This window comes from Hyperoodon ampullatus (assembly GCF_949752795.1).
Source record: "Hyperoodon ampullatus genome assembly, chromosome: 11".
Lineage (NCBI taxonomy): Eukaryota > Metazoa > Chordata > Mammalia > Artiodactyla > Ziphiidae > Hyperoodon > Hyperoodon ampullatus.
Genome location: NC_136924.1, coordinates 46,069,622 through 46,085,930, shown reverse-complemented (window position 1 = coordinate 46,085,930; position 16,309 = coordinate 46,069,622). Strand labels below are relative to the sequence as shown.

The following is a 16,309-nucleotide window of genomic DNA, read 5'->3' as shown; positions in this document are numbered from 1 at the left end:
ATGCTCTCTTTTAAGATATTGCCCTTTCACATAGGTAGATAATTAAGTTGAAATGAACTTTTTTGTCTCCATAATGGTTTAATGAATGCCTACTACATGCCTGTAGTACTGTACCAAGTGCTCTACATTGCTTTATAAAAACCTACTGCTTCAGGGCTTCCCTGGTGGTGCAGTGGTTGTGAGTCTGCCTGCTGATGCAGGGGATAGGGGTTCGTGCCCTGGTCCGGGAGGATCCCACATGCCGTGGAGCGGCTGGTCTCGAGCCATGGCTGCTGAGCCTGCGCTCCGGAGCCTGTGCTCCACAACGGGAGAGGCCACAACAGTGAGAGGCCCATGTACAGCAAAAAAAAAAAAAAAAAACAACAAAAAAAAACCTACTGCTTCATTTAATCCTCATAACAAATGCAGTAAAGTGAATTACTTTACAAATGATGTAACTATAGCTCAGAATTTGGGTCACATTGCTAGTAAATGGTGAGATTGGGATTCCAGTCCAGAACCACCTCTCCAAAGCTTATTATCACAACCATGACTCTATACTGTCTTCCCTGAAATGTAGATATAAAATATAATTTCATCAAATAGTTCCAGTTAATCAAGTCTTATGGTGGAATCCTGTAGAAACACCATTGAAACGAATGTTCAGATGTATTTTAATCATTGCAGTCTCAGTTATGTATTGTGTCATGGCTGTTCTGTGGATTGAATTATATTTGGGGTTTATGCTAAGGGTATCTATACTTCTGATTTACATTAAGTTGGAACTGGCATCACTTTGTAAGTTAGCTAAAGTATTGACTCCTAATATTTCCTTGTATTTCTTCTTAGTAGTCTCAGGATACCGACTAAAAAATTGTTCACTGGCCCTGATGGTCAGTATCTATTTTATGCTACTGTAATTATTACCAGATATTAATTTAAGATAACATCATATTATATAAATGCTTAAAATGATGGAAATAAACAAATAAGTTTTTGTCCTAATTCTGTTTTTAAAAAATATATGGTTAGACTGGAGAGGGAAGAAAATCAGAGAGCAGGAGAAGACATATGGAATATGGTAGAAGAAAAGTGACTAGAAATGATGCAGCCACTTGGGAAAACAATTGGTCAGTTCCTCAAAAAGCTAAACAGAGTTACCATATGCCCCACTCCTAGGTGTATGCCCACTATTCATAATAGCCAAATAGTGGAAACAACTGAAATATCCAGATTAACAAAATATGGTGTATCCATACAATGGAATTTAATTCAGATATTAAAAGGAATGAAATACTGCTACATGCTACAACATGAGTGAACCTGAAAATATTATGCTGACAGAAAGAAGACCACAGATTGTGTGATTCATACATATGAAAATATGTGAAATTTCCAGAATAGGCAAATCCACAGATACAGAAAGTAAATTAGTGATTGCCAGTTGTTGGTAGGAGGGAAGAACTAGGAGTGCCTGCTCTTAGGTATGGAGTTTCTTTTGGGGGTGAAGAAAATGTTCTGGAATTAGATACTGGTGATATTTACATGAGCTTGTAAATATACTGAAAATCATTGAATTTTACACTTTAAAAGGGTGCATTTTATACTGTGAATTATATCTCAATTTAAAAAATATGACTAGAGATTCCTTATATTTGCGAAGACTCCATTGAAAATCTTATTACATGAATGAATATATGTATAATTGAAATATAAATATTTTGATTTTCAAATATTAGTTAAATCTCTTATAAAATAAATTTTTGTGCTATCTATCCTTCAACTAAATCATTTGCATGTTATGGGAAAACAGGTAGAAAATTGATCTACAAACACAGTTTGTATTTAAAACCTTTAATTCTCTCTCTGTACACACACACACACACACACACACACACACACACACACACACATTGTTTTTTTTTTAAGTAAGTTGCTATAAATAAATCTTCACCCCTAACTTCTTTAGGGTGTATGACCCTTGAGCAATGCAGGGGTTAGAGGCGCTGACCCCAGCACAGTTGAAAATCCATGTATAATTTATAGTCGGCCCTTTATATCTACGGTTCCACATCTGCAGATTCAACCAACCACAGATTGTAAAGTACTGTAATATTTCCTATTGAAAAAAAACCATGTATAAGTGGACCCATGCAGTTCAAACCCATGTTGCTCAATGAGGAACAGTATTTTCAAAGAGCAAGAATAGCCTCTAACATAGACATAGTGTGATGATCAAATTCATGAAAATTAACACTGATATAATATTATCTGAACATAATTTTTTTGGTTCTCAAACCGGCCCTTGTACACAGAGGGCAAGAAGAGACAGAAGAAAGAGGCAGACCACTCCAGATTGGTGGATGGCAGGTTTAATAAGCAAGGGAATTTACATTTGAGACTTGTCATGGGCAGCCTCAAGATGAGCCTCTCCACTTCTATCCACCAGAATCTTAAATGTTTATATAGAGGCCTTAATGGGGTTTGGTCATGTATACCATCCATATGGTCTCAACACCACATTGCTCCCTCAACTCTGTGTCCTTGAAAATAGTTAGCGGCTGTGGGAACTGTGGGTTGAGCATACATTCCAAGGTCAGGGAAGGGGGTTGGAGCGTCAGATTGCCTGGGTCCAGCTCACAGGTCAACTGGCAGTGAAGTCCTCTTGATTACCTCCTCCAACAACTTTCCACATTCAAATTTTGCCAATTGTCATAATACTATTCTTTATAATAACTTGTTTTTCTCAGTCCATCATCATACATTATATTTTAGTTGCCATGTTGCTCTAGTTTCTTTTAATGTGAAAGAATTCCTTAGCCTTTCTTTGTTTTTTATGACATTGATATTTGTAATGAGTGCAGGACTGTTGTTGTTGTTGTATATTCATAAAGTCCCACAATTTGGGTTTATCTGATAGCTTCCTAATGATACAATACAGTTTACACATTTTTTTTTGCAATAATACTACCTGCATTAGTTTCCAAGATCTACTGAAACCAAAAACTTGCTGGTCTGAAACAACAGAAATTTATTTTCTCACAGGTCTAGAGACCAGGAGTCCAAAATCAAGGTGTTGGCAGGGCCACCCTCCTTCTGGAAGCTCAAGGGGAGATTTTTTTCTTACCTCTTCCAGCTTCCAGTGATGCCAGGCTTGTGACAGCATAACTCCAATCTCTGCCTCTGTCTTCATATGACTTTCCGCCCTGTGTTTTTCCTCTTCTTTAAAGGTATTTATTGGGTTTAAGACCCATCTGGTTAATCCAGGATAATCTTATCTCAAGATCCTTAACTTAATTACATCTGCAAACACCTTTTTTTTTTCCTAAATAAGATCACATTCAAAAATAATAGGGGTTAGGACTTGGACATATCTTTGAGGTCCACAATTCAACCCTCTATACTTCCTAAATGCTGTTGTGACCTTCTCAAAGGATAGTATCAGGATGCAGCAAATGTACACAGAACGAGGAAATAGATTTTTGTTCAAAAAATTATGAATTCATGCTGATACTCTAATTCAAATTAAACATTACAGTATATTTTTCTCACCTTCCCACATTTCATATTTGTATCTTCCTTCTTCCACAGGGAGAACCTTACCTCCTAACGTTATTAAAATATTTACTTACTTGGTCAATCCTACAACACAGTTTCAGAATTGCTACGCCTATAGCAACAAGAAACATGAACAATTAGTTTTAAGGTTTCTTTGTGGTTCTTTTGGTTTTCAACTGAAATTATGTAACCAAATTTGAAAGTTACTTGAATCAGTCCCTCCTCCCCATTTTATGTGGTTATGTTATTCATTTGATATACTTTTCAGTTCATTTGTTTCTGTTTGTATTCAATTTTAGGGTTTCTTCCTTCATTTTACTGGTTAAATTAAAAAAAATAATAACACTTTAACATGATTCTAAGAGTAAAAACTATATAGAATGTATTCTTAAAGAGGTCTTTTCACTCCCTTATCTATTCTGCCTTGTTCCTCCCATCTCCTATAGGTAACTGATTTCGTCAGTTTCTGGTTTACTGTTTCCTTTTGTAAATATAAGCAGACAGATGTATATTTTCTTATTTTGCTTTCATTTTACATAGAAGTGGTATACTACATATTAGTGGTTCTATCAAATGGGGGTGGTTTTGTCCCCTAAAGGGACAACATAATATTTGGAGACTTTTTTTTTTTGTCACTGCTGCAGTGGATGCTAGTAGCATCTGGTGCGTAGAGATCAAGTGTTCCACTAAACATCCTATAATACACAGGATATACCTCAGTGACAAAGAATTATCTGATTTAATATCTGATTTAATATCTCCATAATACCACTGTTGAGAAACCCAGCTGTATATCTATTTTGCACTTTGCTTTTCAACTTAACGATATATTATGTAAATCACCCTATATCAATTCATAGAGATCTTCTACATCCTGTTTTATAGCTGCATAGTTCAGGTTCTATAGTTTATTCAGTCAGTCTCCTTCGTATGCACATTTAGGTTGTTCTCAATATTTTGCAATTACAAAGAATGCTGTAATGGATAACTTTACAAATTTTTTTGTGAATGGTTGTGTATTTTTGGAAGTATATCTTTAAAATAAATTCCTAGAAGTGGGTCAAAGACCACATGATATATTTGTTTGTAGAATTCTCTCCAAAGGGTTGTACCATTTTGCATTTCCACATTGTATGAAAGTTCCTTGTGTCTCCATAGACTTGCCAATTGAGTGAGTTGTCAAACTTTTGAACTTCTACCAATGTGATAAGTAAGAACCTCAGTATAGTTTTAATTTGCATTTCTCTTATTGTGAATGATACTTTTTAAGTTTTGTTTGTTCACATTGCTGGGTCAAAACCTCAAATTTTATGTTTAACCCAAGTAGTTTTAGATGAAATACAGAAGCAACATTTATAAAATACAACAGAACAAGTATGTATTTCTCTGCTGAAAACATCCAAGTATTTCTTGTAGAAACTTTTCTTGTGGCTATGTCTCTATATGTTTTTACATGAATATAACAGTGTTTTATCCTGCCACACCTGAGAGAGAAATACTCATCACCAGGTAATAAATATAATCCTAGAAATATGGTATTTAAAGTCTGCTCTGGAGTTTTCAGACCACCAGAATGTCACATTGAGTAAACTAAACTGATTTTGTACTAAGATTCTTGTGTTCTTGGTGTTTTACAGGCCGTACATGTCTCTTGGAAGTCTTCGGGATCAAGTCATTTATCCAGATTCAGTAGATGACATGCATGATAAAGGCTATACAGACCACGATCTAGATTGTATTCTACATAATGTTCACCTCTATCATATAGTTCAAAGAGAAGGAGGTAAGGTCTATAATTTGTGTTTTTTTCATGTATTTAAATTAATTTTTAAAAAATAAACTTGGGTTTAATTTGAACGTATGCTGTTGTTGGAACATAGCACATAAGTAAAGATGGAGTTTACAGCTTTTGTTGCTTTTCCATTATTGACATGCTCTTTTCTGCTTATGTTATATTTCATGCAGCACACTAAGCTTTTTACTAAGTCTGCTGCTAGCATTTGAAAACAGTTTTTTTGAGGGGGTCATATTTTAATGTACATGTGTCCCTGAGGCCATAGTCAATCTAAATCTATGTAAAGTTCATGACAGAAATATTCTCCTGTCAAGCTCTCAGCTTACATTAAATGTAATAATTTGAGAAGTAGGTATCACAAACTTATTTATTTTCAGACCCACAGTCTTACCAATACACTTTTTTCTCTAAAGCAACACATAGAGAATTAGATAAAACATAGAAACTTCTGTACTGTAGTATTTCAACATAAAACATACATTTGAAAAAGTAGGAATAACAGTTATACATATTAGCTCAAAAAAGAATTACTTTCAAAAAACAGAATTACTTTCAAATAACTTGATGAAAAATATAATTTGATAGCCTAAAAAAACTAATGAAATAGCAAGCTAGAATTCTAGGTTAAATTTTGCATGGGTTTAATGTTTTATTTTTTAACCCATTTACATTATGAAAAGAAACAGGGTAGTACAGTAATTAAGAATGTAAGCTTCAAAGTCAGAGTTCTAGAATCAAGTCTTAAATAGCTGGGGGACCTTCAAGATGGTGGAAGAGTAAGACGTGGAGGTCACCTTCTTCTCCACAAATACATCAAAAATACATCTACATGTGGAACAACTCCTACAGAACACCTACTGAACACTGGCAGAAGACCTCAGACTTCCCAAAAGGCAAGAAACTTCCCACGTACCTGGCTGTGTGGCTGACAGGGTCTCAGTGTGCCTGTTGGGTGTCAGGCCTGAGCCTCTGAGGTAGGAGAGCTGAGTTCAGGACATTGGACCAACAGAGACCTCCCGGTCCCACGTAATATCAGGCAGTGAAAGCGATCCCAGAGATCTCCATATAAACGCTAAGACCCAGCTCTACTCAAGGACCAGCAAGCTCCAGTGCTGGACACCACATGCCAAATAACTAGCAAGAGAGGAACACAACCCCACCCATTAGCAGAGAGGCTGCCTAAAATCATAAGTTCACAGGCACCCCAAAGCACACCACTGGACACAGGACCTGCCCACCAGAAAGACAAGATGCAGCCTCATCCACCAGGACACAGGCACCAGTCCCCTCCACCAGTAAGCCTACACAACCCACTGAACCAAACTTACCCACTGGGGGCAGACAATAAAAAGCAATGGGAACTATGAACCTGCAGCCTGTGAAAAGGAGACCCCAAACACAGTAAGTTAAGCAAAATGAGAAGACAGAGAAATATACAGCAGATGAAGGAACAAGCTAAAAAACCCACCAGAACAAACAAATGAAAAGGAAATATGGAGTGGACCTAAAAAAGAATTCAGAGTAATGAGAGTAAAGATGATCCAAAATCTTGGAAATAGAATGGAGAAAATACAAGAAACGTTTAACAAGGACCTAGAAGACCTAAGGAGTGAACAAACAATGACAAACAACACAATAAATGAAAAAAAAATTCTCTAGAAGGAATCAATAGCAGAATAACTGAGGCAGAAGAATGGATAAGTGACCTGGAATGTAAAATAGTGGAAATAACTACTGCAGAGCAGAATAAAGAAAAAAGAATGAAAAGAATTGAGGACAGTATCAGAGACCTCTGGGACAACATTAAACACACCAACATTCTAATTATAGGGGTCCCAGAAGAAGAAGAGAAAAAGAGACAGAAAATATTTGAAGAGATTACAGTTGAAAACTTCCCTAATATGGGAAAGAAAATTGTCAATCAAGTCCAGGAAATGCAGAGAGTCCCATACAGGATAAATCCAATGAGGAACATGCCAAGATACATATTAATCAAACTATCAAAAATTAAATACAAAGAAAAAATATTAAAAGCAGCAAGGGACAAGCAACAAATAACATACAAGGGAATCCCCATAAGGTTAACAGCTGATCTCCCAGCACAAACTCTGCAAGCCAGAAGGGAGAGGCAGGACATATTTAAAGTGATGAAAGGGAAAAACCTACAACCCAGATTACTTTACCCAGCATGGATCTCATTCAGATTTGACAGAGGAATTAAAAGCTTTACAGACAAGGAAAAGCTAAGAGAATTCAGCACCACAAACCAGGTATACAACAAATGCTAAAGGAAATTTTCTAGGCAGGAAACACAAGAGATGGAAAAGACCTACAAAACCCAACCCAAAACAATTAAGAAAATGGTAAGAGGAACATACATATCGATAACTACCTTAAATGTAAATGGATTAAATCCTCCAACCAAAAGACATAGATTGGTTGAATGGAAACAGAAACAAAACCTGCATATATGCTGTGTACAACAGACCCACTTCAGACCTAGGGACACATACAGACTGACACTGAGGGGACAGAAAGAGATATTCCATGCAAATGGAAATCAAAAGAAAGCTGGAGTAGCAACTCTTGTAACAGACAAAAAAGACTTGAAAATAAAGATGAGACAAGAAGGACGCTACATAATGATCAAGGGATCAATCCAAGAAGAATACAATGATTGTAAATATTAATGCACCCAACATAGGAGCACCTCAATATATAAGGCAAATGCTAACAGCAATAAAAGGGGAAATACACAGTAACACAATATTAGTAGGGGGTTTTGACACCCCACTTTCACCTATGGACAGATCATCCAAAATGAAAATAAATAAGGAAACATAAGCTTTAAAGGACACATTAAAGAAGATGGACTTAATTGATATTTATAGTATTCCATCCAAAACAACAGAATACACTTTCTTCTCAAGTGCTATGGAACATTCTCCAGGATAGATCATATCTTGGGTCAAAAATCAAGCCTTCGTAAACTTAAGAAAATTGAAATCATAGCAAATATTTTTTCTGACCACAATGCTATGAGACTAGATATCAATTACAGGAAAAAAACTGTCAAAAATACAAACATATGGAGGCTAAACAATGCACTACTAAATAACCAAGAGATCACTGAAAAAATCAAAGAGGAAATCAAAAAATGCCTAGAAACAAATGACAATGGAGACACAACGACCCAAAACCTATGGGATGCAGCAAAAGTAGTTCTAAGAGGGAAGTTTATAGCAATACAATCCTACCTCAAGAAACAAGAAACATCTCAAATAAACAACCTAACCTTACACCTAAAGCAATTAGAGAAAGAAGAACAAAAAAAACCCAAGTTAGCAGAAGGAAAGAAATCATACACATCAGATCAGAAGTAAATGCAAAGGAAATGAAAGAAACAGTAGCAAAGATCAATAAAGCTAAAAGCTGGTTCTTGGAGAAGATAAACAAAACTGATAAACCATTAGCCAGACTCATCAAGAAAAAGAGGGATAAGACTCAAATCAACAGGATTGGAAATGAAAAAAGAGAAGTAACAACTGACACTGCAGAAATACAAAGGATCATGAGAGATTACTACAAGCAACAATATGCCAATAAAATGGACAACCTGAAAGTAATGGACAAATTCTTAGAAAAGCACAACCTTTCAAGACTGAACTAGAAAGAAATAGAAAATATAAACAGACCAATCACAAGCCCTGGAATTGAAATTGTGATTAAATATCTTCCAACACGTATGGACACCACAGGGAGAAAGTGGTGGGTGGGGATGGTGTGATGAATTGGGAGATTGGAATTGACATATATACATTAATATGTATAAAATAGATAAATGATAAGAACCTGCTGTATAAAAAAATAAATAAAATTAAATTTAAAAAAATCTTCCAACAAACAAAAGTCCAGGACCAGATGGCTTTACAGGTGAATTCTATCAAATATTTATGAAAGAGCTAACACCGATCCTTCTCAAACTTTTCCAGAATATAGCAGAGGGTGGAACACTCCCAAACTCATTCTAGGAGACCACCATCACCCTGACACCAAAACCAGACAAAGATGTCACAAAGAAAGAAAACTGCAGGCCGATATCACTGATGAACATAGATGCAAAATTTTCAGCAAAATACTAGCAAACAGAATCCAACAGCACATTAAAAGCATCATACACCATGATCAAGTGGGGTTTATCCCAGGGATGCAAGGATTCTTCAATATATGCAATTAATCAATGTGATACACCATATTAACAAATTGAAGGAGAAAAACCATATGGTCATCTCAATAGATGCAGAAAAATCTTTCGACAAAATTCAATACCCATTTGTGATAAAAACCCTCCAGAAAGTAGACATAGAGGGAACTTACCTCAAAATAATAATGGCCATATGTGACAAACCCACAGCCAACATTGTCTAATGGTGAAAAAATGAAACCATTTCCACTAAGATCAGGAGCAAGACAATGTTGTCCACTCTCATCACTATTATTCAGAATAGTTTTAGCCACAGCAATCAGAGAAGAAAAAGAAATAAAAGGAATCCAAATTGGAAAATAAGAAGTAAAACTGTCACTGTTTGCAGATGACATGATACTATATATAGAGAATCCTAAAGATGCTACCAGAAAACTACTAGAGCTAATCAATGAATTTGGTAAAGTACCAGGATACAAAATTAATGCACAGAAATCTCCTGCATTCCTATACACTAATGATGAAAAACCTGAAAGTGAAATTAAGAAAACACTCCCATTTACCACTGCAACAAAAAGAATAAAATATCTAGGAATAAACCTACCTAAGGAGACAAAAGACCTGTATGCAGAAAACTATAAGACACTGAAGAAAGAAATTAAAGATGCTACAAACAGGTGGAGAAATACACCATGTTCTTAGTTTGGAAGAATCAACATTGTGAAAATGACTATACTACCCAAAGCAATCTACAGATTCAATGCAATCACTATCAAATTACCAATGGCATTTTTTACAGAACTAGAACAAAAAAATTCACAATTTTATGGAAACACAAAAGATCCCTAGTAGCCAAAACAATCTTGAGAAAGAAAAATGGAGCTGGAGGAATCAGGCACCCTGATTTCAGACTATACTACAAAGCTACAGTAATCAATACAGTATGGTGCTGGCAGAAAAATAGAAATATAGATTAACGGAACAGGATAGAAAGCCGAGGGATAAACCCACACTCATATGGTCACCTTATCTTCGATAAAGGAGGCAAGAATATCTAATGGAGAAAAGACAGCCTCTTCAATAAGTGGTGCTGGGAATGCTGGACAGTTACATGTAAAAGAATGAAATTAGAACTCTCCTAACACCATACACAAAAATAAACTCAAAATGGATTTAAGACCTAAATGTAAGGCCAGACACTATGAAACTCTGAGAGGAAAGCATAGGCAGAACACTCTATGACATAAATCACAGCAAGGTTTTGTTGACCCACCTCCTAGAGAAGTGGAAATAAAAGCGAAAATAAACAAATGGAACCTAATGAAACTTAAAAGCTTTTGCACAGCAAAGGAAACCATAAACATGATGATAAGACAACCCTCAGAATGGGAGAAAATATTTGCTAAGGATTAATCTCCAAAATATACAAGCAGATCATGCAGTCAATATCAAAAATAAACAACCCAATCCAAAAATGGGCAGAATACCCAAATAGACATTTCTCCAAAGAAGACATACAGTTTGCCAACAAACACATGAATAGATGCTCAACATCACTAATCATTAGAGAAATGCAAATCAAAACTCCAATGAGGTATCACCTCACACTGGTCAGAATGGCCATCATCAAAAATTCTATAAACTGTAAATGCTGGAAAAGGTGTGGAGAAAAGGGAACCCTCTTGCACTGTTGGTGGGAATGTAACTTGTTACAACCACTATGGAGAACAGTATGGAGGTTCCTTAAAAAACTACAAATAGAACTACCAGATGACCCAGCAATGCCACTACTGGGCATATACCCTGAGAAATCCATAATTCAGAAAGAGTCATGTACCACAATGTTCATTGCATCACTCTTTACAATAGCCAGGACAGGGAAGCAACCTAAGTGTCCATCGACAGTTGAATGGATTAAGAAGATGTGGCACATATATACAATGGAATATTACTCAGCCATATAAAGAAGTGAAATTGAGTTATTTATAGTGAGGTGGATAGACCTAGAAAGTGTCATACATAGTGAAGTAAGTCAGAAAGAGAAAAAAAAAAAATACCGAATGCTAACACGTATATATGAAATCCAAAAAAAAAAAAAAATTGGTTCTGAAGAACCTAGGGGCCAGACAGGAATAAAGACACAGACCTAGAGAATGGACTTGAGCCCATGGGGAGGGGGAAGGGTAAGCTGGGAATGAAGTTAGAGTGTGGCATGGACATATATACACTACCAAATGTAAAATAGATAGCTAGTGGGAAGTAGCCACATAGCCCAGTGAGATCAGCTCACTGCTTTGTGTCCACCTAGAGGGGTGGGATAGTGAGGGTGGGGGGTGAGACGCAAGAGGGAGGAGATATGGAGATGAATGTATACGTATAGCTGATTCACTTTCTTATACAGCAGAAACTAACACATTGTAAAGCAATTATACTCTAATAAAGATGTTGAAATAAAATCTTAAATAGCTCTGTTCTCTGTATCTTCACCTCTAAAGTGGGAATAAATATCTACCTTATAAAGATTCTGTGAAGATTAAATTAGACTGTATGTAAAGTATTTAGAACAGTGGCACATAGTAAATGTGTAAGAATCAGTTGCTAAAGGTAATAGAACTAGTTGATATTGATACCATGATATTTTGTCTTTGTGTGATGGTACTTGATATTTTATATAGAAAGTTCACATGTATTACTTTATTGATCCTTACAATAAGCAAATGAGTTAGGTAAAAGAGGCATTATTCTATTTATTTTATTGTGTTTATAATATCATAATTCATAAGTGCTGTAAATATGGAAAGAAGGTTTTCTTTTTGTTTCATATGGTCAACTTTTCCCCAGTTTTAAAACACTGTGGCTGAATAACAGCTGCCTGTTAATTTTGGGTAAGTTATTTTGGGTAAGTTTGAAATCGAACAATCTGAATAGAAATTTATAATAAACATGAGATATTCTATCCTTTTAGAAGTCAAAAGAAATTCTGGAACTGTTTTTAATAATTTTCTAACCTTAATAATGTAATAGTAATTGTTATGGTTTATTGAGTACTTACTCTGCAGAATATAACATATTAAGCAATTTACAGTGTCATCCTGTTTAATATTTGTGACTGCCTGATGATGTGGGTTTTACCAACTTCCTTTTACAGATGAAATTCAGAAGTTTAGTAGTTTACCCAGGGCCCTCAGCAAGTGGTGGGACAGGGATTCAAACACAGATGGGACTTGAAAGTCAATATTCTATATTAGGCTATGCTACTGCGTTATGCTATCTTAGCTTCTTAGATGCTAATAAGACTTGCTATATCCTTACACATAAAAAAAACAAACGCTAAGGAAACCCACTTTACTTGCCTAGTCCTTAAAACATGAAACGTGTTTTAAAGCAAAGCAGGAAAGCATTTAAATTTGCAAGGGCATCACTTACTCTGGAAGAAGCCTGCTGAAGTTCTAGTAAGATTAGCTAACACTTTGCTTAGAGATATTCTTTGCTTTAGTAAAAGATGGATTTTAAAACTATGTTTTATTTCATCAAAGATATTACAAGATAGAAAGGAGTAAAAGTGTTAATGAATAGACGTGAACTAAAGCAGTTTGTTCATCTTTAGGAAGCAGGAAAACTGTTCACTTCTTAGCTGACTTATTCTCACCATTTCAACATCAAAGATGATATTATGACTTAGAGTTTTGATTTATATGTTCTCTGATCATGAAATATTGCCTACTAAAACTTTTGGGTTTAGTGGAACAAAGGACATGATTTATTTAAATACATGAAATTAAAGCTTCCTTTGACCCAAATACTTTTGTCTTGTGCATTCTCAGTTGAGGGGGGAAATTTTTTAAAGCCCAGAATTTTTCTCCACTGTGTAGCAATCTGAACCTATTTGTCAAATCCTCATTTATGTTTCATAAATGCTATAAAGTTAAGTCATAGAGAAAATTTTATTTCAACAGTTTTCACTAGAAGCAAGAACTTTGAACCACATGGCATTTAGAGATTGTTTTTTCCTAATATAAAACTATGGTTTTAAATAGATAGAAAATTCCTGGAAGTTTGCCCAAGAATGAACATTGGTCCCTACTGGGGAGTATCATTGGGAAACAGGGAAAATCTTATTTTCAATCCAGGGCACAAGAAACAATGAAACTCTACTTCTTATTTCCTTTCCCTTTGACCAAGTTTATTTAGAAAATTTAATAAAGATGAAAGTTCATCTGAGGAAGAATAAAGAAAGCAAAGAGCCTGGATTTTTTCCAAATGGAAAAATTAAGCCTTGAATACTCTGGAATTTGGAAATATGTGTGTGTGTGTGTGTGTGTGTGTGTGTGAAGTTTTGACAGTCATTTTCCTCTTTGAAAATCAGGTTTTGCCTAGTCTGCTCCATTTTATGATATTCCCACTTCAGAAAAATACTTGATATGGCTGTCTTCCTAATAGGCCCCATGGTTTTGTTTCTAAGTAACGTTTTCTTCTTATTACAAAATTAAGAAAGGCCATAAAATAATTTTTAAATAATAAAATTTTCAAATATTATAAAAATGTATAGCTTAGAAAGTAAAAGTCTCATAATTCTATTCCCAGAGAGGTTGTGTATGTGTATTTATTTACAGAAATGCAATCATAATTTATATATGTATATGTGTTCTTGCTTCTAGTGAAAATTCTTGCTTCTAGAAAGAAAATTTTCTCTATGACTTAATTGTATAGCATTTATGAAACATAAGTGAGGATTTGAAAAATAGATTCAGATTGCTATACAGTAGAGAAGTGTTCTGGGCTTAAAAAATTTCCCCCCTGCCAACTGAGAAGGCAAAAGAGAAAAGTATTTGAGTCAAAGGAAACTTTAATTTTATATAAATCATGTCCTTTGTTCCACTAAACTCAAAAGTTTTACAAGGCAATCGAAAAATCTGCATATAACTTATAGTAGGCTGTCTCTAACCAAGGTTCCTCCATATCTGCCATTCTGCATTTGTGGATTAAACCAACTGCAAATTGTATAGTACTGTAGTATTTACTATTGAAAAAAATACCTATATAAGTATTTCACAGTTCAATCTGTGTTGTTCAAGGGTCAACTGTATACAAACACACACAATTCTGCAATTTGGTTTTCCATATAAAAAATACTCTTAAGTACGTTTCTATATCAGTATGTATTGATCTAACCTATTTAAAAAAAAAATAGAAGGCTTGCTTTTTAAATAAATAGCCAACAGAAAGTCCTGCATATAAATAGACCTGCATATAAATCGTAGCTCTAATATATAGCTGTGTAAAATTTGATATATCAATTTCTCCATGAATTTCAGCTTATCGACCTATAAAATAAAACTAATAATAGCTACCTAATAACGTTGTGAGATATATAATGAGAAAACTCATATAAAGTGCCAGGCAGATGGAAACCATTTAAGTTAGCTCCTGTCATACCCTTTGTAGACTTTGCAGTAAGCCTATGCAAATCTGTTGATCTTTTCTCCCACCACCCTCCAAAATAAGTCTATCAACTCTTTGGAGATATTCAGGAACAAACACATTTTCAGTGTCAGTATTTGGAATTCTTAGAAGACGTTTTGTCAATGTAAGTAATTATTACTGGTAAAAAATATCAAATCTAAAATAAAATGCTTAAAAATAAGACTCTCTAGCTTATCCAAGCATTTCTGAGAAATATCAGGTTCTTTGTGTTAATAACTTAAACTTGCTAGGAATCACTTGTCTAGATAAAAACTGTAAAAGATGCTCTCTTTAGTTAAAAGATGCTTTATAAAATATATACTTATATATATTTTAAAGGATGGGATGCTGTTATGGACTGGAAAGATGTCCTGTCAGGAGGGGAAAAGCAAAGAATGGGCATGGCTCGCATGTTTTATCATAGGTAAGTATATTATACTCAAGTAATGACTATTCCATTGTTGTAACCAAAAAATGTTTGGATAGGATTCCGTGCCCTCATCTTTAGTCTGAAAATATTTTTCTGAAAAACTAGTGCTTAGAATTTACAGTTTTCTAATTTCCTAGGTTATTTTTTAATGTGACAGAAATCTCCAAGTATTTTTAAAATTTTTTTGTTGAGTAATGTTAGATGACAAAATTAAATTTTTATATGTCCTAAGTTTGAAAGTAGGATTATTACTAATTTTAAAATGTGAAGAATACATAACCACTGTTATACTGTTGTGAACACAGGAGGTAGACATTCAGTAATACTTCTCAATTAAATTATTAAATTCAAGCTAAATTAACTTTCTAACCACTCACTAGCCTATAAAACTTAGTAGTGCTCTCCTCTTTGAAAATCAGAGGCATATCCAATGGAAAAAGGAACTAGCCAGCCTAAGTCTTCATGGACTCAGAAATAAAGAGATGCAGGAAAAAATTTCTCTTGATAAAACTTTTCTATTTGCAACCAGCTTCATAGCCTTTTGAATTCAAGGTACCAAACATAAGACATTGGAAATAAGTATTAAAGCTCTTCTGATTTATTCTTCTTTTTTGTCCTATTCTTCTGTGAAAAATAAATTCCCCCTTTTTTTTTTTTTTTTTTTACATTAGGCCTCTGGTAATGAAAACCTGAGTTGTTACTCACTTTTAATACTTATATCTTGGGCAAAAAAGCCCAAGAGTTATGTACATGAATGCCTGAATAGACCATAAGCTGGGGCATATGCCATACTCTTGAAGAAGCTCCAGTGGAAGCAATAATAACTTCATAGGGAACATTTAAAAGCTGATAAAAACCACACACAAAAAAATTATCAAGT

At 34.7% G+C, this 16,309-nt stretch overlaps 1 protein-coding gene across 5 annotated transcripts in view; it reads left to right on the top strand.

The window, feature by feature from the left end:
• Positions 1 to 16,309, top strand: part of ABCD2 (ATP binding cassette subfamily D member 2) — a gene marked incomplete at both ends in the record, with an annotated part of 79,075 nt that overhangs the window by 36,860 nt on the left and 25,906 nt on the right. For all 5 annotated transcript variants that reach the window (XM_079714439.1, XM_079714436.1, XM_079714438.1 and 2 more), the window contains 2 exons: positions 5,175 to 5,320; positions 15,339 to 15,423. In XM_079714439.1, coding sequence (XP_079570565.1) covers positions 5,175 to 5,320; positions 15,339 to 15,423 — 231 coding nt within the window. The remainder of the gene's footprint in view (positions 1 to 5,174; positions 5,321 to 15,338; positions 15,424 to 16,309) is intronic.